Raw genomic sequence first — 25273 nt, forward strand, 5'->3', positions numbered from 1 at the left:
ATTGGATAATTTTATGTAACTTTTATGAGCATCAGGTGGAATATAAGGGTGAAATAAAATTTCTATCCATGGCAGCTGAGCGACAGTAGGAGAGGTATTGAATGCACTTTAGTGACATCTGGCAATGAAAAAAAAAAAACACTATTTCCAGCGTTTGACTGGCATTTGGTCTGATTTTTAAATTAGAATTTTAATGGATTATACTTCAACTGTGACAACAAGCAGTGGAAGCAAACGATGACATCTTCACCTGTTGTGTGTGTGTGTGTGTGTGTGTGTGTGTGTGTGTGTGTGTGTGTGTGTAAATAAATATATATTTTTTGGATTCAGTAGAAAATATATATATGTGTGTATATATATATATATGTATATGTATATGTATATATATATGTATATATATATGTATATATATATATATATGTATGTATATGTATGTATATATATATATATATATGTATATATATGTATAAATATATGTGTATATGTGTGAGGGCATTTTTTTGGATTCAGTAGAAAAATATATTGAATGCCCATTGACATATTGTGCCTCTGGTGTATAACACTGGTTGCTGAGAGTTCAGGGTCAGTGGACTTTATGTGTAAAAGAGTAAAATTCCTTCACCGTAGTGAAGTCACTATTGCTCTTGAGGCACGCCTGAGGCAATTGATTCAGCTCACTGTGTACTCTGCATCTGTGCGTGTTTTGTTTGTTTCAAGCTCGAGGAAACCGACTCTCCAGCAGATGTTTCTGAGGAGACTGAAGACAATACCACAGCATCACAGGTAAGAAACTTTGCTTTAGGTTTATAGTGGTGTTCACTGGAGATGCTATATACATTATTGTCCCACATTACTGCAGCTTACTATTTGTGTGTGCTTTCAGTTGGAGGCATTGATTAAAGAAGTGCAGGTGCTCAGAGAGGAGCTGAGGAGTCGGGACAAGACCATTGCACAGCTTACTTTGCAGTGTCAACAGCTACAGCAACATCAGCGGGAACAAATGGTGAGTTTGTTTGATGAGGACTGCACGGTATATTTCATGTTGAATATGTTTACAATGCAACCATTGGACTTGAAATATTTTTTTTTTAATTAAAGCTCAAATTCCCTGTAAAATATTGATAGACAATCCAATGATTTGCAGATCTTTTTAATCCAAATTTAATTTAAAATTGTATGAAGCAAACATATGAAATATAAAGCTAAATAAAATACCTACCTGATTAGAGTAAATATGGGAGGGGTTAAAAAAAATACAACAACCGCCACCATCCATTTGTATTATTTTGCCCTTTGCTGAGGTGAGTACATAAATTAAAAATGCCATTCAAGAAAATGTTGGTGACTCTGTGTTGCCTTGCCAGAATGTTTATTTGCAGTTGTGAGTTAAGGAAAGATGGTCTTTTTTTTAATGATACGATGTACATTTAATCCCCATTTCAGAAACCTTTTACATGAAGTATTTATGAACGAGTCTCAAAATTGTCATAGATATGGCGACTATCCTTTTCAAGGCCCAGACACAGTAATTAGTGCAACATGTAGAATATCAATACAGACTTATCTTTTGTTGTTGCTTTTGTATAGCTTTTCTTCTCTCAGTTCAGCTCGTTGACTTAAGATCTTTCCAGAGATCTGAGTTAAACGTGTCTGCTGCTGCTTCATGTACTGTTTTCACCAATACCATGTTAATTCGATTTTACAAGAAGAATTTGTGAAACACAGAAACGCCATGTAACAGGTTGATAATGTATGGATGTTCTCACTCTTTAGCTTTATTGTGGTAAGATAAGACCTACTATAATACTGTCCATCGTGGGTGGGAATACAGTTTCTGATTTATTTTTTTTTTTTAATCTCCTACATGCTCATCAGTGTGTTATTTGTGCCAACAACGTCCATGCTGTTCCATCTTGACTTGCTCCGCCTCCACTTTTCCCTTTATTAGCCAAAAAATTGCATGCCTAGTTGACACTATTCAAATCCCTGCCATATTGAGAAATGCCAAAATGTCAAAGCAAGGCCTGTCCACCAGCTTAGCAGCCGCATACTATCCGTCCAATTAGAATTCACACCCACCTACACCACATTCTTCAAATGGCCCAATATTGTTGCACCCTTATACCCAACAAGCAAGGAGAGAGTAAGCCAGGACATGTTTTCAGATCTGTGGCTGACTTTAATGAGTGCAGAGGTTGTAAGAGTGAAAGTGTAGTGAGGATATAAGAAGGAACTAGTGATTCTTAATCCACCGACTCTGTGCTGGAGCATCTTGTTGAAATCCAGACCTTTAGCACAGCACAAGATGTTACATCCTCATCCCCAGCAATTAAGAACAACAACAACAAAAACACTACAGACAGGACTTAACAAACATATGATAACATATAAGACTTGAATACATTTGATTAGCTGACCAACCCTACAGTCAACTTTGTGATTGACTAGTAATTGGAGCAAAATTGTTTAGAGGTCTGTAAAGACCTATGGTTAATGTTTTATCTGAAATTACACAGCTAGAGACTACTGAAGCTGCTGTTTGTTCCTGAAATTGGTTTAAAGACAATATTAACATTGGTTAAGGGTTAAGTAAACAGAGGGAAGTAAAGTGTTTGCAACTGCTCAGAGACTGAGGTGGGAAACAGCTGAATTTAGCACAGTGGAGTAATGAGAAAAACAACAAAGGAGCTGTGTGTGACTCAGGGAGAAACTCTATTGCAGACTACAGTGTGTGTGTGTTTATTTTGAGGGCTGAGAAAAGAGCATTGGAAAGAAAGGTACACATACTAAAGACAGTCCTACCTGACAGAAGCAGCTTTGGATGCTGCTTCCACCAGAGTTGCAGCAGACTGTTTATGTTCTCTTCTGCTTTGGGCTGCATTGAAATGTTCACAGTGGTTCACAAAAAAAAGAGTTTATATATGCTTTCCTGATTTCTGTTCGCATATAAAAAAGAAAATCTTACAAGTAATTTTGATATTCCATTCCAGAAATGGATTGACCTATAAACTTTAGTAAGAAAAAGGTCAACCCAAGTAAATTGTCAGTAAAGCTTTTGACTGACATTTGATGAATATTTGGTTGTAATTCATGTTTAATTTTCCGCATTATTACATTTAAATTGTGATGAGATTGTTATTCTTACAAGCCAGACTATATTTAATTTGGATTACATTCATTCTAAATAAGACTATAAGATTATCTGCTGCTTAAAATTTCTGTTCTTGTATCTTATCATGGGCACTTCTGTCCTTGTTGGTGTTTCTTCATTTCTTGTAAACATATATTTTAAGATTGTTTGGACTAAAGCGAGTAACTTGAATTTTAATGTTATGGAGGTTGCTGTATTGTGGAGCATTTATGTCTTTGATGTTTGGAGAATAGGATTGGTTTTACACTTATAGCCACTTCCTATTTAAGATGGCTTCTGATGTTGAAAATTATTTTCGTGGTGAGGGTTTAGAGCTAAAACATTAAGAAAGACAATGTGTGGGGGTTCATTCTGCTCCCCGTGTTCTAACATATAATCATAACTATTATTCAGCTTTTAATCAATTTAGAATCCCCAATTAACCTAGCGTTCATGACTTTGTACTGTGGGAGGAAGCTGGGAGAGTACCCGCACATGCACAGGGAGAGCATTTATTCTTCACACAGAAAAGCTCTATCCTAGATTTGAGCAGAAACCCTCTTGCTGTGAGGTGACAGTCCCATGTTGTAATATGAAAGCTTTTATGTTAAAATGGGTTATTTCCTTATTAATGATACAAAGTTATTTATTTGTTTGTAAATTTGTAAAATTGTGAAAACGTGTCATCATATTTGTCAAGCCATTTTTCCTACCTTACCTACCTTCCATCCTTCGTAGCCTTATCAGGGACGACAGGTCAGGTGTCAGTGCCACCACCAGAGGGCTCCCTCCTCACTAAGACAGAATGACCGGCAGATGGACAAACGGATACTGCACCACTATGACAAGGCTACCCAGACATACTGGAGACCACCAAACCATGCTGTGAGTCCATACATTACTGATTTCACTTCAGTATTGTTAATATAGTCCCTGTTCACATACAGAAAAAAGCACTTCATATAAAACCATTCCCAACTCCCATCAATTTTACTTTAAGTGATTGGTTGGCTACATTTTTTTCCAGTGATTCAATCAAAATAATCATTTTTAGAAACATTTATCAGGTGCAGTAAAGATTGGCAAGGGACCACACAGGTGACTGACTGCAAGTGTACAATGTGTTGATCTGCTGTGCACTTTTCCAGTGGTGCACAACTGGAAAGAGCGTTAAATCGCTGTACCATGTCCTCTCCAGCGAATACAGTTTATCAGACTGCCAGTGTGGTTGTCACGCTGTCTTCCACTCCTAACACTCAGATCTCACAGAACATGGAGACTGGCGTTAATGTTGAAGTGATGGAGGAAGACAGAGAGAGATTTAAGGGAGTAATAATGCAGGCAGAGAGCAGGAGTAAGATGAAAAATTGATAGATACGTGTTCCATGTTTGCAGAATCAAGCTACAATAGCATGCAGTGTGGCAGCCAGTTATTGATTTCATAGCGGGAGTGCCACAGGCAGCGTGCCTACTAAACACTCTCCTAATTGACCTGCTCTCAGCTAAAAGGGTGACATGGACACATACAAAGCAGGTAGATGTAAGCATTGTCACGAGATTCCACTGAGAAAATTCATTAATTTAAATCTCAATTGGATCGTATTTGGTAAATGTATATTTTTCTGTATCACACACAGACGACAGGTGAAAAATAAAGGACAAAACAAGCAAGCTTACTAACGACATTAGGTCCCTGCTTGCTGCAAGAACATATGGTTTAACTGTTGCCATGGCAACCATCAAACCAGAGCTCCACTGGATGGGAATCATCTCTATGGTGGGAGCATCTATCTTTGACCTGTAGTGCCTGGTGCACAATAGCGCAGTAAAACACATTCAGATTGCTTCCCTGCTTTTGCCTCTACTCTTTATGTTGCTGTTTTTAGATATTGCTTCATCTCCATCATCCATTCTTCCCTCCTTTAATCTACATGACTGTATCATCACCAGAGTGCAGACCATTTGCTGGTCTCTGTTTTACTGCACTGTTGAGATAAATGCATTATATTAATAACGTTTTATTTTTCCGAGCATGCAGCTGCTCTAAAAGCCTAGCTGGGAACTTTTGTTGTGGTTTTTGATGACTAAAAAGAAGAGAAGAGAATATTCGGTGAACAAATATCAGAAAGGAAGAGATGTTTCTTCTGCATTTTGGTATTGTACTATGACCTTCAACAAACTTTGCTGCAGAGTTCTTCTTGCAATTGACCTCATCTGTGTTTTTCCACATTGTTTCCATCAGTTTTTTTTTTTCCACTCTCAGGTTAATCGAGTATGGTTTTCTTTATTTCACTGTTCAGTGTTTTTCATCAAACAAACGTATTCATGAACAAATATCTTAACAGAATAGAATAGAAAGATCAGAAAAATACTTTATTCATCCCCCAGTGGGGGAAATTCAAAATTAGTCAAGTAGCTCAAAATGTAATTTTTTATTTTTAAAGTATTTACAATGATTGTATATTAGAATAATAATACTAATAATAAATGAATACATAAATAAATAAATTGGAGAAGAACATGTCAGCTGTTAAAAAGCCTTATGGCTGTGGGGACAAAGGACCTCCTGAACCTCTCAGTCCTGCAGCTGCAGTGAGATGAGCCTCTCACTGCAGCTGCTCCTCTGTCCTGCCAGGATGCTGTGGAGAGGATGTTTATTGTTATCCAAAACAGAATTTAATTTCCTCCTCATCCGCTACTCCACCACAGCACTGAGAGGGTCTGGCCTTCTACCTACAACAGAACCAGCCTTTTTCACCAGTTTGTCCAACTCCCTCAGCAGACAACAGCATAGAACAAATCTTAATCCAGTGTTGTTGCTTTTTCCCCTCTGAAATGCTCTTTGCTGTTGATTTTCTTCACTTCTGACATTTACTGTGCTTCTGTATGAGAGTACTACAGTATCTGTTGCCCTCTGATAGTCTTTTTCAATGCTACGCTGAAAGGATAAGCTCAGATTAATGTGGATGTCAAAGGCCAATAGCTTTAATCTTATAGCCTTACAGTTGATATGTAATATAGTTGCTTTATCGGTAACTGAGAGGTTCAAATGTACACTGGGAGGTCTGGAGTCCCTTGCTGTGTCCTCCTAGCATATTGGGCATATTGGGCATGAACTTGAGTTCTTACTGTGCTTTGAACTCACACTAATAGTACAACAAAAGAAATAAGCTCACAGGCTATAGCTCTTTGACATGGCTTATTAAAGGGATTTACTTTTTAGTATGCAGTTCTTTATACACGTCGTCTCTTTAAACAGTCAATAATTTCCTTGTAGATGCCATCCATGCCCATATTTCTTTTCAGGAACCACAAAGGTCGTGGGCTGTTTCCCCGAGGGCTGCTGTAACCCATCGAATCACTTTAATCACAGTTTGTAGGAAGAATTTGGCAACATAGCAACATAGCAACTAACCAACTGCTTTAGGCACTAGCTTCTCATTTTAATCTGCTTCCGATCCAATTTTTCAGTCCAGCAGCATGCACAGGAAAAAGGCCTCACAATAAGAAATGAGTATGTCTCTCAATGTTGAAAATACACAGAATATTGGTTACGCTTCTCAAAGCTTGTCACATACCAAGTGTCACATTAGAACCTACTTAAGTATCACTTGTAGAAAAATAATCTGTGTGAGTAGCTCCCCGGAGCTGCAGAAATTTTTTCTCTGCTTTTTGGTTTTGCAGCAAATAAAATCTGAGCGGTCAGATTTTTCAGATTTAACACAATAGAAAACTACACAGCCTTGTGTTTGTCTGCTTGTGATTTTTTTTTTGTGTGTGTGTTTGAATGTGAGGGCAGGATGCACCACATGTACCTCTTGTGCTCGAGTGTGGAGCACATCCAGTCGGTGTGACTGAACAATGTTTTTATCCGACTGAGGACCGGGGAGTCGACCTCTCTTATAACCCAGATAAACAAACATGCAGATGAGCAGCCACAGTGAAACAATGGCAACACAATAAGCAGCGTTACATCAGTTGCAGACAGAGAGGATAATTACAGCTTCCCTCCTTCTCCCCCTCTGCCTCTTTAACAAGCTCTTCTTCAACTCATCTTCTCCTCTCAGAGTTCCCTTCATGTTTTTTTTATCACTCCTGCTCTCTCCATTGTTTTCTTTCTTGCTTGCTTGCTTCAGTGAATTCTCTCTTTTCTTGTGTTTATCTGCCTGCCAGTCTTTCTGAGATTGCTACTCTTCCTGACTTCTTACCTCTATTGTAATTAGATCAATTTGATGTCACTGGGAGTGAAAGAAAAAGGCAGAGTGATCAGTATTAAGCTGCAGGTTGAAAGTTTTCCCCTCACAGATTCTGACATTATCTCGACACCCACATTCTCTCTGTCTGCTCTCCTCCTTCAGACAAACCATCACACAGGGACATTTATTTATACACACACTTCATTTTGGACAGGTGAGTATTTAATTGCCGAAGTCAGTGAAGTGAGAAATGATGGCCAGACTTGAGTATTAGCTGTAGTCTGCTACATAAAGCTCTGTGTAGTGGATTAGAGCATCCAAGCAGGGCGAGGGGCATGACAGTGATGTCTAAATGCTGTTGATAGAAAGGTTGTGGGATCACAAAAAAAAAAATCACTTTTACTTGACTTTTAAATTCTTGTTTTGCTTTTTCAAGCTTCACCATCTGCTTTAGTGAGAGATGATGTGTACTAAAATGAATCTTAGGAATCGTGAGAGAACATATTTAAAACCACCAATGCTAATGTGGTTTCTGATGAGAGAAAGGAGATTTCACACATGCATCATGACAGTTTTGTTTTTCACAAACTTGAAAATGACACACTAAGAGGTAAATGTTTCCTAATAAATCGTGTTGGTTACATTCACGATCTAAATGATAACCTTTTTCAGTTTACTGTCCAAACCGATTTCAAGCCATATTTGCACAGAGGGGACATTGTGTTGTAAGAGCATTATGTTCTACCCTGAATACACTTTTTTAAGAAAAAATATGACATTAAAACAGCACAACAATGATACTGAGATCTTGAAATGCTTTTAAATTTTAAGGCACTGCACTTTTTCATGTACTACAGTGGAAGTGCAGACTTATCTGGTTTCCAGCTTTTAAAAAGTTTGATACATTTAATTTATTTTCAGCGGATTTATTAACCCGTTTTATTTTTCAACTGAATGTCCAAGCAATCTTTGTCATCGCCGCTTTACTGAGAGGACTGGACACTCGTCTACTACATAAAGAGCTCTACAGAGTTTGTCAAAGTTGTTCCCCCAAGGCCAGAGCAATAGTTTATCCCATACTGCACAGGTCCAGTCATGAAGGCAGCAGTAAGGATGACAACCTCATCTCACCTTACTTTGGAAGAGTTATGTTTGTTGCAAAGAACAGAGACACTATTGCTTCCAGTCATTGAACCCAGGACCTGAGTGCTTGTTGGGCGAGAAATGAAATCAGTCTTGCAGTCTTCTTCATGCAGTCGATAGATGGAATATATGAAGAATAACTTAAATATTTCCCACTTTTTGTCTCACTGCCTGTGCAATGTTCCGTCAGTCCTTCATTTGAGTGGTATCAATGATGGAACATGTAAAAATCCAACTGGCTGAGCAGCTCCACAGTTCTGCAAAAGCTACCAGATTCTGTCAGAATTGTTCACAAGCCCTCCAAGCTAACCTTTATTCCTCATTGCCGATTCCATTCTGCAAACAAAGCCTCAATGGGAGGCTTCTGCCAAGGCTTCCTGCTGAAACAGTTGTTGGTTTTTAAGGAAGGACATGGACAAAACCAGTTCAGGAAAACTTATTCCTCTCTCCTACGGCAGTCTCACTGAGAGGGCTTTGAAATAACCTTGGCTGTACCTGCTGGGAAGTTGCAACCTTCCACTTCTCGTCTTCGCTCTCTCTCTCTGTGACTAACAGAATTTATTTCCTCCTCTTCTATATTAAAGTCCTGTTTGAAGGGTGGCCCTCTTCACAGCACAGAGTGAAGTAGCATTTTCCACAGTTTTGATAACACAATGGACCAGCTGCATCTCAACTCTGGCTCCCTCTGTAAAAGCTTGGGAACTTGATTGCTTTACCTCAAGATACAGTTAGTGTTAATATAATAAGACATAGTGGGACAGATGAGAGAATAAAGTCTAATGAATTAGGCCGGGAAAAAAAAAAAGTAGTGTCAGCAATGATTATTTATAAATTTTATATTCGCTTTATGGCATTACTATTTGAACAACAACAAGAACTGTTGCCTTTGGCTTTCCTCAGCATCTTATTTCAAATTACAAATCCATTGAAAATCTCAATATAATTCCCATTTTTAAGTTCAGAATTTTATTTTTGGGTCTACTGGAAAAGGTTGGCATGCTTTGTGTAAAAACAAAATAAAAACAATAGAAGAAGACATGCTGTTAATATGAATTATGTATATTATCAAAAGGCAAGTTGGCCATAGTTTATTCAAATGAGCAAACTCGCGACACTAAATGATGTTTCAGCTATACCAGCCTTTGTCTTTCTTTAGAATGATACAGAATTACATTTAATTTGCTTGGTGGGTAAAAAGAAAGTCACTCTCAAAATTTAAGAAATGTGAATTTCATAGGCTTTACTTCTTTTCCAGTATCATTGCAGTAACTCGTGAACTAAACAGTTCTCACAATCAACACTTTATTGTTAATGGTGCCCACATGTATTGAAAATTAGCTGCCAGAAAGGAAACTAAGATGCATACCAGCTCCTTTTGGAGAGATAATAATAGTGGATAACGTGCCCATGAAGCCCTCAACCAACCCGGGCAGAGTTGGGTCGACACAGAGGAAGTTTTCATCTGCTGCGCCTGAACTGTCCTAACTGCAGCCGGCCTGTCTCCTGCGAGGTGTTGACTTCATGCGACATTGTACCACTGCCGGCAAGAGACTTGCGTGCAGTGTTTCAACACCACTCTGCATCGCATCAAGTCAGCGCAATATTCAAAGCAATGCTTGATTATTTTCATGCAGGAATTTATATAGACGAATAAGAGGTCAGGAGGGTGAGTGTGAACAACGTGGCTGTGGAGCCTGTGACCTAACTTTTACTTTTGTGGCTTTTTCTTTAATTTCTTAATTACCAATTCCGATAAGAAGAAATATTTATATCTTATTGTGTTGATATAATTTATGTAACAAAGCCTCTGTGAAACAACATTATCAGATTGCATTAGACAAAGCATTTAATTAGCTTTTTTGTGGAATATCTTTTGAACAGTTGTAGCTTCCTTTCTGCAGACCCACATCACAGCTTAGTGTAAGTGTAGTTGGATTGTTGTTGCAGCACAGTCGTCTCTTTTTAAGTCCTTCTGAATTTCCCCTACCATCTTCCCTTAACCCTTCAACGCCCTGCTCCAGTTTAATAGGGCACATTTTTCAGTGACTATGTTGTATCTTATTGAAAGATAAACCTAAATCTCTGCCACTCAGTTAAAGGTATGTAATGCTCAAAGTGAGTGCATGTTATTTTTCAGAACTGATATCTCAATCATTTAGAAAACAAACAAAATTTTTTTTTTAATATTAAGAAATGAAGAAATGCAAAGAAACATTTCTCCATTGCGTTTTTTCTCATGACGGTTTCCAAGAGGGTCACGAAAAGGGCTTAGGAAAATAATATTGGGAGGTGTTTTTTTATTATTCGACCATATCCTTTGACTGCATATAAGGTACATCAGGAAGCTCAGAAACGATGTCTTCAGTGGGGTAAAAATCCTCGCTTAGGTATGACCTTTGCCGACCATTTACATGCACAAAATATAAAAGATATGAAGGAGAAGGAAAACCCAAGAAGCAAAGAATATCTTATTCAAACAGGGCATTTATCATGTCGTGCTTTTTCCACATGTAAGACACTTTTTATTCAGTGTTCCCTTCGTATATTTGTAGCTTGGTTGAATATTTATCACATTGTGACAATTAGCTATGAGTCTTTTTCAGACAAAAACTTATAGAGCAAAAGTAAGGGAGAACGTTGATATTAGGGGCTTAATTTAGCAATTTAAGGCTGAGTTTTTGACGTAACAAAACTTCAGCAACAATGGATTTAACACTTGACATGATGCATCAGTGCCTGCATGCCAGTTTGTGTTTTTATATCCTGTACTAATTGGGCTTTTCATTTTCTAACAATGCATTTATGGCTGAGTGTTATTTCTTTGTGCGCATAGTTTTCTGTTTGTGTGTGTGTGTGTGTGTGTGTGTGTGTGTTTGTGTGTGTGTGTGTGCGCGCTGTGGTATGTCATGCTTTTTGTCCTTTGTGTTTTTCTTTGCGTAGGGTGTGCTGCCCACCCCCTTGCTGTCCCCTTGGCAGGCGCAGCATCAGGGCTTGACCCGTACCAGCATGCCCCAGCGCAGACAGAGTGAGTCACTAACATTCTTTCCAGCCTCATCTCAATCCTCCTATAACACAAAATATCCATGAGTATGTACATAGCATGAAAAGTTGAACTGTATGTCAAACCTAAACCTTCTAATACATTGAGACATCTCTGCTTAAGGTCTTAAGAGTTTTTAACAAGATTTGTGAAAAAATGGGTCTCATCGATTGCTTCAGAAAATGTGATGTTACTTCTTGTCTGACTATTAATTTTCTGCTTTCCTTTTTCGTTGCCTACCTATATGTGACAACACTTTACATTGATTAGGTACATTAATCAGACATTGGTGAACTTTGTTGTCTCTAATCGACCCTCCAGATTCCTCTATTTCTACACTCCAGTATGAGAACTCTCAGTAATAATTTACTTTAATTTACAGCGAGGATAGTATCGAAATACAAAGCCTGTGAATGATATACCAGCAGCCCCTTATCAAACAATGCATGTTCAGTCTCTGAACAGCAATTTACCCACTGCATTATTTGCTTTTTAAATAAAAGGGAAATCTGCAGACTGAAACAGGTTGACTTCATTGAGACAGACGGAGCCGCAGTACCAGTGACAGCACAGTCACAACAACATCACCTATGTTATTGGGTCCCACAACAAAGCCTTTGCATTATGCCGTTCTGACGAGGTGGCGAGTAGGCGAGGCAGGTAAAGGGAATGGCAATGCGTGAATAGACTTCAGAAAATGCACATATGCAAGAGTGAGGAGCACAAAGTAAAGGGAGAGACAAAAGGAAAGGATTCATGCTGCTTTTCTTTGATTCATGTCGCTGGGGCTCAGCTTTTTGTATCGATACTAGGTGGGGAAAAAAATGCAGCACGGGTGTCTGTATATTTCAGGTAATTTCAGTATCAAATCATTTTGTGTTCATTTGTGACTATTTTCACAAAGAAGTGAATGCATCCTAGCTTTCAGTCTGAGGTGCATTTTGCAGTCAGTCTAATTAAGCTCAACTGCCATTAAAAAGAGATAAGAAAAGAAAATTAAGGAAGAACTTCCTCACAGGGGAAGAGAAATAGTTGAAGGAAAGCTTTGAGTACATTGAAACATACTAAAATGAAGTCAGTATGTTGTCAAATTTGGGTCGAAGATACGTTTGACCTGATAATTCACTAAAGCTCCGAACCCCTCGATTGAGAGCATTGGCTGGAAACAAACCAGCAACTTGAGGTCTTGCCAGTAAAATAAGCTCCTTAGAATAGAAAATCAGAATGAATGGAGGTTGCAGTAATGGTTTGTTTATTAATTTGTGACCTTTCTTTGCAAGCACAGCCTTTGCCATCCTCTCCTCTCCTCAACTCTACAGTCTTTAGCCCTATTCGGACGGGACTAGTTCAATGGGGGGACGTATGGTAATGTTGGTTAACCAGACGACGCCAGGGAGAAGAAATGACCAATTGACAGACACACCTAATTGTTTCTCTCTTTAAAAGGATGTGACGACATATTCCGTACTTATTACCGAAGGTCGCATTCGCACGGGATTAGTATTACCTATGGTAGATACTCCGGACCGTTTCACAGGAGGTAGAATTCTCGGCAAAGTTTACCGACATACTCCGCTATCTTTACTGACATGGCGCGTTCGGACGGGACTAGATTTCCCGGTTATTATTACTTTACCCCAGGTCCCCCCATTAAACTAGTCCCGTCCGAATAGGGCTTTTCTCTACAAAAATGTAAATGTGACTGAAACTCCCTCATTCTCTCCTCTACCTTTGCCTCCTCATCCATAATGCCTTTGGCAAGGAGTGGAACAGCTAGTGCAGTACTTCACTGATACAGCGTGGTACAGTAACCCTTTATTTAACATAAAATGCACATGCTTCCCCTTCAGACCTGCTCGCTGGGCCGTGGTCTGGTGACACGTGGCATGACTCAGCATGCCCTTTCACTTCCATTTGCATGTTTTTTTTTGCTTTTGGCTTTCTATTTTGATTTTGGACTTAGGTCTGTTTTTTCTTGGTGGATGAAAGTTTATGTTAATAAAAAAAACAAGTTATTTTTTTTAAAACCATCTGTGCTGCATTTTCAAAAAATGTTTTTTGGCATATTTTATTTTACAATGGTTGTCTTTTTAATTTTATTCCATCCTATCATATTAGGTCTACAGAAACTACTTTGCATGCTTTGGAAAATCCCTCTGTGTGGATTTGTTTTTCTGTAATTCATTTATTCAACAGGTGCTCTACCATTCCAGATGTATCAAAGGAAGTAACATTTAGAACCTAACTTTTTATTTGATGTGGATGCATATTTACTCCTACCCTGAGCAGAAGTCAAATGTGACAAATCACACACCCACTCTCTGCACAGCTTATATTTGAACATACTCAACTACCAAATGTGACATAAGCTCGGATCTCCCCTTGAAACTGTATACCATAATATGGGAAAATTTCATCTACTCATGTGGTGCAATCATAGCAGCTTCCTGCAAACCCTTGTATCCTTTTATTCTATCCTTTTGCGTTCTTGCTTCTTGTTTTGTAATCGCAAACCATTTCTCATGATGAGAGAAGTGGGAGATGAGATTGATTGTGGTGGGCCGTGACATCTACCAGGTGCCACAAATTGGCACGTAGTTGAATTTCTGTTAACGTGATTGCTATCATTAGGAACTGAGATATTCACTCCATGGCAGTGGAGTGAAGAGCTCAGTATGATCGCTGTAAATTATGAGTATCCTAAGCAGACATCTGTAGATAAAAATTATTACTGGATGCAACCTTTAAAACATGTGATGACACTTTTACTGACTGCCTTCCACCAGCGAGGAGCGGTGTAAATATGCTTTACTCATTACAAACCTCTCAGTTAAAGGTGCCACATTCCTATTACACTTATGTTAGTAGACATTTCATGTTGTATTTATCAATAAACACACTGTCCAAACTAAAACAGGAGTACCAACCCTGCCTTAGTAATGTCTCAGCGTGAATGAAATGAGAACAAAATAGGAAAAAAGATTAAACTATAAATGATGATGCCGAATTGATTTTCAAAATTGACTTTGGTGGTATCACCTGTCATTGGCAAGTTGAGTCATAACAGGAATGAGATATGAAAAAATAGCTTTAAAACATGCTCATGGCTTGATTGTCAGAAGTCTGAATGCTACTGTAAGATGTACCACAAATATTGATTTATAGGTTTCTTGAATTATAAACTTTAAATATAAAGACATGCAACAACGAATTTGTCACTGAGAGGCTGAGGGGCTAATGGACACACTGTGGCAGTGGACCAGGAGATGGAGCTGTGGTGCTGGACATCTACTCACACTTAGAGTATATATGAGCAATGGTAGAAATAGAGCGCCCTGACCAGTACAGCTATATTCACATCCTTTGAGATTCTTTCACTACCCACTCACAGTATGTTTGTGCCAAAACTGAGTTCAGACTCATTAGTAGCTGCAGAGCTCCAGGTGGATTGAATTCTGTAGATCCTGATTAAAGGAAAGATGCCTAAAGACACATGCTCTGATTTATTATGGGGGAAAAAAACATCTTTTTAAATGTTGTGGTGCATAGGTTAAATACAAAAATGAATATATTTTATTTGGGTAAGATTTCCACGTGTTGGGAGCGAGTATTGAGTTTTTTTCCGACATGAGCAACTTGGCTCTCGCTGGTGGTTTGATAGATGTAATTATTACTGTCTGTCTGGCATTGTAATGTGCTTCTTATCTGTAAATGTGGTACAATATGGTAGTTATAAGAAGGCTAACGTTATCTTATTGCTCTCTTGTCTTGTAAAAGGATTAAGAATTGAGCAGATGTGCAGAGTGATAGCAAGAATCGGTTTGCTCTTTATACATCTAAACAAATAAAGCAGGAAATAGATTGATACGTCACAATCACAAGTCAAAGTCAGAACAGTGTTGCAGAAGATAATGAGTTTGTGTCTAAGAACACATCAAAGGTTGAATATAGAACAGCTTTTTGTGCCCTTGCTGTGCTTGGAAGCTGCATGTCCCTTAGTGGAGAGCAACACCATGGTTGGTTCGAATTTCATGCGATTCAACAGCTCAACATGTTCTAACAAAGGCTGCTGGCATCGGTGCTCTCAGTTTGAATTTATTGAAGCCCCACTACAGCAGCAACCACAAAACAACGGTAAAACCTCAGTAGATTCCAGGCACTCGCACATCTTTGAGAGCTTGTACTCTGTTGATGCCTCTCCCATATTGGTATTAGTTTCGTGACTGTAAATGGGAACAGGCTGTAATATAAAAGAGTAAATAAACAAGTGGAAAGACAGATTTTTTTTGTTTGCTTTTTTATTTGGAAATTCTGTCAGAACTGAATTATTCAAAAACATGGATTCTATTGGGATCCGAGTCACTTTCCTATGCACACTCACTGCTCGCTGATTTAATTTTTGGTTTATTTATATATTTTTTCTTTTTTTCTACAGCCTCAAATACTACAGCCTTCCAACCCCTGTCTCAACGAGCACCCACACCAGGGAAGACTGGTAAAAACTCTCCTCACAGGGGACCACAGTGAGCTCACAAGGAGTAGTTCAGAGAAAGCAACTCAAAAAGATGATGATCATCCTCCTGAAGCTCTTATGGCAGATGTGTCTAGGGTAACAGGCCCTGATGAGCTGAGTCTTTTACCCAGCACCAACCGGCACTGCCTGACTTCTTGCGCTCCACAGGGCATAACAGCCAGAGACAGTTCAGCTTTAGCAGCTCAATCTGCAACACTGTACAGGAAGAGAACTCCTGCTGTGATGCTCCAGAACTCTGTCACTTCAAGATCTAGAGGTTTGACTTGCCCTCTCACGGTGCAGCCTCCTCGCCTTCACAAGCGTGTGTCTCTTCCTGCAGCCAAGCCAGGGGGCACTGCTGGTTTTGCCTCCCTGAAGCCAGGGTGTTCCTATGGGCCGCTGGCTAACCAGACCAAGCAGCTGCCACCTCCATCTAGAGGCCTTCCCTGCTTTAACACTGGACCCCAGCTGCAGTCTCCAAAACTGCTTCATTCTTCACTCCTTCGGCCTCTCAGAACATCAGAGCCCAGAAAAGATCCATGGTGCACCAGATCCAACTCCCTGGAGGAGCCCACCCCAAAGACACTCAAAGACTAAGGGTCAGCTGAGATCCTGATCCCATTTAGTCGTACATGCGTCCCCAAGCCAAAGCTTCCCTGAGGATCATAAGTCTGCCTTCCCAAACTTCAAGCTGGAATCACTTTGTCAGTGACATTCATGCCCTTCTCCTCCATAGCCATAATAACAGTGTTTTACCTTTTGAGTATCAAAAAGCAAATTTAAATTGCCACAACTTGTTCACATAAAACAGTTAATTATTAATCGAAAATGTAGTTTATTGCAGAAACTCCTCTTCACATCATTCTACAGTAATACATGACAGTTTTCAGATTAAGGGGATTTTATATAAGAAAAATCAAGTTATTAACATTGCACATGTATATGAATGCTGCAAATGGAAGAAAATTGTGAAACATCTCAAGAAAATTCAGCTTCTTGTTTTCTTTTTTGTAATTCGCAGCTGGCGAATGTCACATTCTAAAGTCTAAGATGGCTTGTCCTCAGACAGCTGTGCCCTCTGGTGCACAGGTGTGTTTGGTTTTAAACATAAAAGTGATGCGATTGTGACCTCTGCTGTGTCTAGACGCCCAGGGGAGAATGGGAGGAAAAGTGAAAGTGAAATGGCGGGGACACCGAGGAGCTAAACTTCTGAAGGTGGTCACTCCTGGAATGAAAACATGTATATGTGTAAATCTGTGGCTTCAGGTGTGAATGTCTTCTGATTCAATTCACAACACTATGTTTACATCCTGAGTGAACCTACAAACCCTGCACATTATTAAAGGGGTCACAGACCTCCTCACTGAATGTACTATACTGGTTGTGGAGAACTAATAAAGCGAAACCGTGTGAGAAATTCACAACAAAGCAGCATAATAAACCACTCAACATGTCAATACAAAGGAAACTCATATCTGCAAACATTCAGAAAATGTCTCTTCAATAAGAAAGCACTGAGGGGTGAAAGGAAATACGATGGCAGAGGAGACAACATGTGAGACAACAACGTTTTTTTTATATCATAAAATGTCATAAAATCTATACTACAAGGCAAATAAAACATAAATGAGCTGTTAATGCAGTTCAAAGGAGACGTACCGGTATTACACCACATCCATGACTGCGTGTCAGTTTGTCTAGAAACTCATTAAACATGAGAAAATACAGGTCCTTAGTTTCTGTTCTTCCAAAATCACAAAGTGTGACCTTTAGGGGAAATGCTAAAAACTTTGGCAACATGGAACTCGGTATTTACCAATATTTTAGGTAAATGTTAAAACGGAAAAAGGAGGATCACAAGTCTGTTTGCAAGCAAATGTCAATAGCACCATAGTTTGTTTCTCATTTTGTGTATCAAATACACTGAGGTACAAAATTATATAATTTATGAATTCTGATGTCCTACTTCTGAAATACATTGAATGCAGCAAAAGCACCAACCCTGTTAAGCTAACTTTTCTTTTCAGAGCAGCATACCCTGAACGCTTCCATTCGGATTTAAAGTCCCCATGAAACCAAAGTTTGACATGATTTTATGTTTAACTTTTATACGATCTTTATTTTTTTGTATTTCATTTGTATTTGGTATGTTTTGTGTTCTTTGTCACCAACACACCAGTATCTGATCAAACAATTACAAGAGCGCAGTTTTATATGTATTTTTAATGTTATTTTAAAAGTTTTTCTTTTTCTGGGAAACTATACAAAAATGTTAATGACTCATTCTTAGCTTCGGGGTGTACAATCATTTAGAATCAAATGTTAAATTTTTCACCAGAGCTTATTCAAAATGATGGTTGGTGCCTATCAGACCACTGGGACTGCAGATTGGGCCTATTTTTACCGACAAGTGCAAGAATGCTTAAGCAAATGACCCAAATGATTGTCGTTTCATGGGGACTTTAAAGCTATAGAAACTGTTTGAGGCAGGGCTAAAGTTAGAGATCTTACAGGCATGTTATGGTGAATAGGAAGTGTGATATTCTAAGCAGGAATTTGAAAGACTCAAAGGACACATGAGACTTGTATTAAATTCCTAAACAGTTTCCCCTTTGTCACTTCAAACCTGCACAAACTTTTTTTTAAAACATAAAAGGCAAGAACTTTAAATGAAAACTGAAAGGTGAGACATCTACCTCATTCAGGAGGTGACAATATGGAAGAAAATCTTAACAAGTCAAACTCAGCTTGAGAAAAAGGACACTCGATTTAACAAAAAAAACTTCTGTAGAGGAACATTTTTACAAAGCATATTGTCTTACTCGAAGGGACTTTTCACCTCAATCGCCCACGTATGACAACGGAAAACGTGGATTCATTAAAACATGAGGCTGCTACCTGGTGTAAATGTGTGCGTGTCTGTGGGGTTCCCCCCCCCTCTTCGCTTGTCCTCTCACTTTCTCCAAAGTCTCTTTGGGAAGATCAAAGGTATTAGTGCTGTATTTTCAGGTAGGGAGCCTTTGGGGCTTTAGGGGTATCTCTGTGGGAGTTTTGGAGAATTGTGTTTATCTTTCCTTCACAAGTTTTTCTGCAGTCAAACGCTCCAGAAATGTCCCCAAACGGAGAGCACCAGTGTGTTAAAAAGGCCTTCTGACAGCTACTCTGCTCTCTTCTCTGTCACGCCGCGTGACCGCTTGGTGTGTGCCTCTGGCGCTGTCCGGTCTACTGCTTCCAATAATGCACCCAACATAGACAAAGTGAGACAGACACGCACACTCACACGCCCAGCCATGCAAGCTTTATAGACACACATGGACAGGAAACTCTGACAAAACTCAAAGAGACATGAAACTCAGAGGGAAAACTCACATCAATTCACACATCCCCAGCTGCCACACAAGTGCACCAACATAAACGCACGCACTGAGAATCTTTAGAAAAGTGCATAAAAATTCTTGTTTTGTTAGCTCTTACAAAACGAGCTCTCAAAGTATACACCGATCCATCTGTCTGCTGCAGCTGACAAAGAGATGCGCGTCTTGAGATTATCCTGGAAATGGGTAGAGGCTTGTGTGTGTGTCTGTGAGCAAGGATCCACATGGCTGATAAAGCATGTTTACCTGTTGGATGGCTCAACATTGTGCCAAACCAGCCAAGCAGTCGATGCCGCTCAGTGAAGCCAGGAAAAACACTTTCTTTTTTTTTTTTTTATGAAAACCTAGACAGCAAGATGCACAACGAGAGACGACAAAATGGAGCAGGAGGAATAAGCGGAAGACAAGTGACGAAAAAATTAAAGTGGTAATGATCAAGAGCAGCTCTTTTTTTGGGAAGGCGTCACTGGGAACGTTTGTCTGTAATGTTAAAATGAGTGTCTGTTTGTCTGCGCTGTGGTCCAGAGAGTAGCCTGACCCTCTGCTCACTCACTGCTCAGAAATGCCAAACAGGAAATCAATGTTGCCTGTTGTGTGTGTATATGTGCATCTCTAGACACCTCTGGCTGCCAGGGTTTCCCTTGTTGGTGAGTGAGTGTGCATATGTGAAACGTGTATGCCAAGGCCCGAGGTAAACCCATGCCAAAGAAACCAGGGCAGTGTCATTTTGCTTTCCCTGAGCTGTATTCCCAATCTTCAAATCAATGTCCTTCCTCAAATCAGCAGTCAAGCCAATCAGTCTTGCTCGCCATGCTATAACTAAATCACAACTGGGTTGAAAACTCCCAGCAGTAGCTTGGATCAATTCTCATCCGGGATGTGGGCCCACTTTATTTTGTGGGAAGACCAACAAATTATTCAGCTGCATTGCTCAAAGGAAGAAGGTTCTTCATTATCACCCTTAATGGCACAGAACTGCTCCTATTTTAACCTCCATGTTTCTCTCGTTAAAGATGCTTCCTTGCTATATGACCATGAGTCATGACAACTGAGACACTACTTGACTTGTTAAAAGCTATAAATCGTTATTTGTAAATAATGGATTTTTTTTTTTAAAAATACTGTAAAACAGTTGCCCTCAACTTTAAGGTGTTTTAGTGGCTTGTTTTTTGGATCACTCGCCCCAATGCTGCTTCTAAATGCGAAAAGAGAAAAAAGAAACCAAAACTCAAAGGTGAAGAAATATTGGCTCTATAGACACAACCTCAGTTATTTCCTGTTCAAGAATTGGAGCAAGAATTTGTCTGCATTGCGAACTGCTCCTAATTGGCCAAAAAACAAAGTATGTAAAACTCTTAAAAAAGCTTATTAGACAGACTATTTCTGGATGAGCTCTGCTATGCGTTACTTGTAGATTCACATATTTCCATCAACAGAGTAGCAGAGTTCACTGTATATTTTTGCAGCAATTTCAGATTCACCACTCGAGTGCTCCTCTTGTCATGTTTCACATAGGAATTACCAGCCACACATTTTCAAGGTTAGCAGATAAAGCACCGTAGTATGGCTGTTCATATTTCTTCCTATAATATGCAAGGTCACTACACAATCTTGTATAAAACTGTCTCTGGTAACCTGTGCAATACTGCGTGAAGGAAAAAGATGTGGTACAAAATAATCTAAAGAAATAGACTAAATGAAATTCTAATCTAAAGCACTTTTAATGACATTAGTTATAAATGCCGACAGAACTGGATTTATTTATTTTTTTGTTCATTTCCAGTCTTTTTGTCTTTTTTCTTGACAAAAAAATAACTTCGGCTGGAGCTTTGTCACCTTTTGTTTCTTTAATGTGTCACCTGTTTATGCTATATACAAATCATCTCCTTGTGTGTTCACTATAAACTCTAACTCAAAGGCAAGATGACGCAGCAGCGAGAGGCCACAGTTGAACGCACACTAGTCCTTATACACAGAAAAATAAAGCTGCTGATCTCAGCTTAAGACAAAAGAGAAGCTTCTCTCTCATTTTCTTCCCCCTGTTTTTAGTGTCTGCTGCATGTATTTCTCTGGAAATAAAGTGTGGTTGTAAAATGAATGTGCGTTTGTCTTATGTTTAATTAATCTTCACATTCATTTTCATCTTTTTTTCTGCACACGTACGTTTCTGTTTGTCTCTACTGTCGACAAAAGGCAGCAAAAGTGTAAGAGATGACATTTTAAGTTAAAGCATTGGTCGGGTCAGTCAGAAAACTCCAGAAGTCTGGGTGTAACAACAAATAGCGATTCCAGCTGTCTACGATAAATAATGACCCTCGTTTAAAGAAAACATGAGTGTAAAAATAGGACGGCTAGACAGACTTGGATACGACTCTTTCATATCATTGAGAGGTCAAATTAAACTAAGTGGCATGACTCATCTCTATTCATGACGAACCACACAGCCTCTTTTGCACCTTGCAAATACTCCATTTAATAATGAAGTAGTTGCTTCAGAGATGATGGGTGGGTAACAGACTGCCAAACGTGAGGAGTAGAGCGACACTTTCATTCACTCGGAAAAGTGGGAGATGCAGTGCCAAAGGTTTTCTCTTGAAAGGAGGATGAGCTGTTTTATTGCAGACTGTAAAAATATGTGTTGAAGACTTTCTCTGTTGTGATATTAGAGTGGTGCGGGTTGCCACCCAGACGGCGGGGGTTCGGATGGGTAATTTTTATGAAAGATTAGTGTGAAGAGGAAATACACTGAGGGATCGTTCATGTGGACGAATATAAAACATTACTAAAACACAAAAACTGATTTTTATGAGGATGGTATGTCCTTGTTGGCAACGGAACTCAACTGCATCCTTCGTGTTGAATAATAAACCATGTACAGGCTATACATTAAGACTATATAATTGTTTCAAGTATCAGTCCCCCCCAAATATAGCTTGAAATATTCACATCAGTATGTCCTTCCTAAACTGCTTTAATTTAATGTTCTGCACCTAGTTCATCTGGAAGTTTGCTTTACTTTCTCCATCGATCTTCCTTCATCATTTCCTGTGATCTCTAAAAACACCATAAAGTCCCCAAACCAACCACTCATAACCACCAACCCCAAAGAGACACTCTTGTCAGACGCAAAATGGTCAGTCAAAATAAAACACTCAAAATCAATGAAGCAGATATATTGTATGCCTCACCCCCCTTTCTTCTTAATATTCCCCATGTTTTCAAAAACTTGGCTCCTACAGAAGCCACACTTCACAATAAAACGATTCAAGGCTTTATATTAGTAATGGCTGACATGGACTTAAGGAAAAAGAAGTCTGGACTGCTTTTCATTTCAGCATTTTCACCATCTAGTAACACTCACCTTTTTCAAACCAGAAATCTTTCTTTACTTTGGAAAATTCACAAGCTGAGGCATCAAGATGGGCCAAACGCAGATCTAAACACTAACAGACACCATGGGTGGAGAAGTCGTGGCAGTTTTTTTTTAAAAAGAAGACTGATTAAAACTAAAAAATGAGAAACTAATCATTTCCTGGTTCAAACACCCATTTAGCAGCTGGGAAAACAGGTGTATTTTTGATGTTTGTCCTCCAGTGAAAGGGCCCCTGTTTCTGTTCATACCAAGCCCACAGTCCTTGGCTACTGTGGCAGTGAGCCATCATTTATGTTATTGATTGCACCTGTGCCTCTCTTACAAAGCCAGGTTGCGACAAAAGTCTGTTACCTGGGAAACCACCAATTAACTGATTAGCAACCAGATGGGAGGAATGGTAAAACTTGGCTTGAAGTTTAGTTTTTTCTGCGTGAAATGGCGATATCTCACCAATTTACTTGACTTTAATTTGAGCTTTTTGCTGCAGACAGTTGCCGCTGATATTCATGGGAAGAGATACAAACAAACTCGCCTGCCAACGCGAAGCTTCGTCAGACTTTGTTTTAGATGACTTATGATATTTGGACTTCAATTGAAGCGCCTGTTGCCTGAATACTTTCGCGCAGGAAGCAGAGTTTCCCGTTAATAATATCAGCGGCTTGGGGACCAAAACAAGTCAGAAAACACAGCATGTCTTCACCAAGGTAAGTTTGTAATCACCTGCATGTCATGGCGCTGCTTTTAACGACGCCTTGACACCTTCACCAGGATGCAGTGCGTTTGTGTTGGTATGACTTGTGGATTCTCCACACTCTGCTCTTTGTTGTGAGTTGGTTTTTAAGCCATATTTACCCTTTACTGTTTGTGTTTGGGAAAGGTTTTCCCATTGGTCTTGTTACAAACCAGAAGATAATTATATAGCTCACTGCTATGATCATTTTACGGTAATCATGGCCTTCTGGCAGTGTAAATTTAACTTGGAGTGTTGAAACAATGTTTATGCTCGTATCATAAGGTTTAATGCCACGGCTTACTCTGCCATCCTTCATATAGTAATTTCATGTGTGCAGCTGCTGATTACAGCTGCCGCACTTCTCTACTCAGTGTTGCACTCACTCTGCTGCTCTGGATGTGTTTTCTTACCATTGCTTTGAAATGGTATTTGTGATCATAATTGTTATGAATTCCTTAGTTTCCACCACTCTGAGTGAGTCTAAGGTACAGATTAGACTCACTAAGTCTTTTGACTGCTTCAAAATAAATGACTGAATTTATGCAACAGAGGCATTCAGTGTTGGGCCTCAAAAGTTAGTGCATTCATAATTTTTAACTATTGTAACTTTAAATCGTAGACAAGTGAGGTACAATATGCTTGATTTATTTATTTATTTATTTTTTTTTAAATGTTGCAACGACAAATTATCGGACAGCACTGCCTTTAACCTATAATACTTTACGTTCTTGGAGGCTTGGTCTGCAAGTATTCCTGCAGGCCTTGACAACTTTGTTTCTGGAGAGGCTAATGTGAGTGGGGGTTTCTATCAGAAGATGGAAATAAACCCAGGCCCATTCCCATCTCAATTTCAACACTCACAGAGACTGACTTTAAGCTTCCTTCCTGCTTGGTGTGTGATGTGCCACTCTAATCAGATCTGAAGTATTGTTGAAATTGACAAAACTGTTCCATTTACCAGTAAGATGGAACAATTTATTCATGTTTTACTTGATGAAATGTAGATGAGGTTGAGCAGTTCTATAGCAGTATGACTTATTTCCTAATTACTATTTGCCTTAATTGTTATTATGGTACAATACTTTATCCCTTAAATGACTGTAAATGATTTACTATTCCTTGTATGAGAAACAAGTTTATCTTTATCAGTTAAGAATACATTTCCACTTGAGTCAAACATTCGAGCTGAACACCCGGACGTCTTTTAAATTTAACGGTGAGTTGGCGGTTTGCTTTGGGACAAATCATCCCATATCTCAGTGTAACAGGTAGACCTGTCCAGCAGGTAATCTCCTCAGCCTGTGAGCTGATAAACTCTGCTTTCATGACGCAGTGCTGTGCCACTGGATGCTGCCTTATATAACCAGCCACCATTGCATTCCCTGGATGCCAGAATTTTCAAAGCTTTTTGTCTACTTAAACTACATGGGGAATGTTGAACAAGAAAAACTGGCTTGTTTTAATTTGTCTTTTTTTTTTTAGTAATGAAGCCAAAATGCAACACCACAACACCATCTGGCAACCCACCATCTCAGAGGATCAGATTTATTTTCAAGGGCTTGAAGGGCCAAGTTAACAGTATCATACCAGAGTGTATGTGCATGCACTTACTGGAGTTATCACACACTGGATTAATTTAATGAAGAGCCAACAGTGCATCTTAGAAGTTTGAGCTGCACACCAACTGAGACAACCAACGTTTGTTATACTATACTGTTAGTGGACACCAACACTCATTTTCATATGGTAGGTTTGGTCTTACAGGAGACAG

General features: G+C 39.1%; 1 protein-coding gene across 5 annotated transcripts in view; it reads left to right on the forward strand.

Annotated features, from left to right (window-relative positions):
- Positions 1-21460, forward strand: part of ccser2a (coiled-coil serine-rich protein 2a) — a 58534-nt gene extending 37074 nt beyond the window's left edge. For 3 of the 5 annotated variants that reach the window (XM_075478607.1, XM_075478601.1, XM_075478612.1), the window contains 4 exons: positions 718-783; positions 884-1003; positions 3869-4015; positions 15945-21460. In XM_075478607.1, the coding sequence (XP_075334722.1) occupies positions 718-783; positions 884-1003; positions 3869-4015; positions 15945-16619 (1008 nt within the window). In that variant the 3' untranslated portion in view covers positions 16620-21460. Of the gene's footprint in view, positions 1-717; positions 784-883; positions 1004-3868; positions 4016-11409; positions 11495-15944 lie in introns of all 5 variants that reach the window. The other 2 variants (XM_075478616.1, XM_075478621.1) reach the window with 2 other exon arrangements.
- The last annotated feature ends 3813 nt before the right edge of the window (positions 21461-25273 follow it).

This window comes from Odontesthes bonariensis, chromosome 2 (assembly GCF_027942865.1).
Source record: "Odontesthes bonariensis isolate fOdoBon6 chromosome 2, fOdoBon6.hap1, whole genome shotgun sequence".
Taxonomy (NCBI): domain Eukaryota; kingdom Metazoa; phylum Chordata; class Actinopteri; order Atheriniformes; family Atherinopsidae; genus Odontesthes; species Odontesthes bonariensis.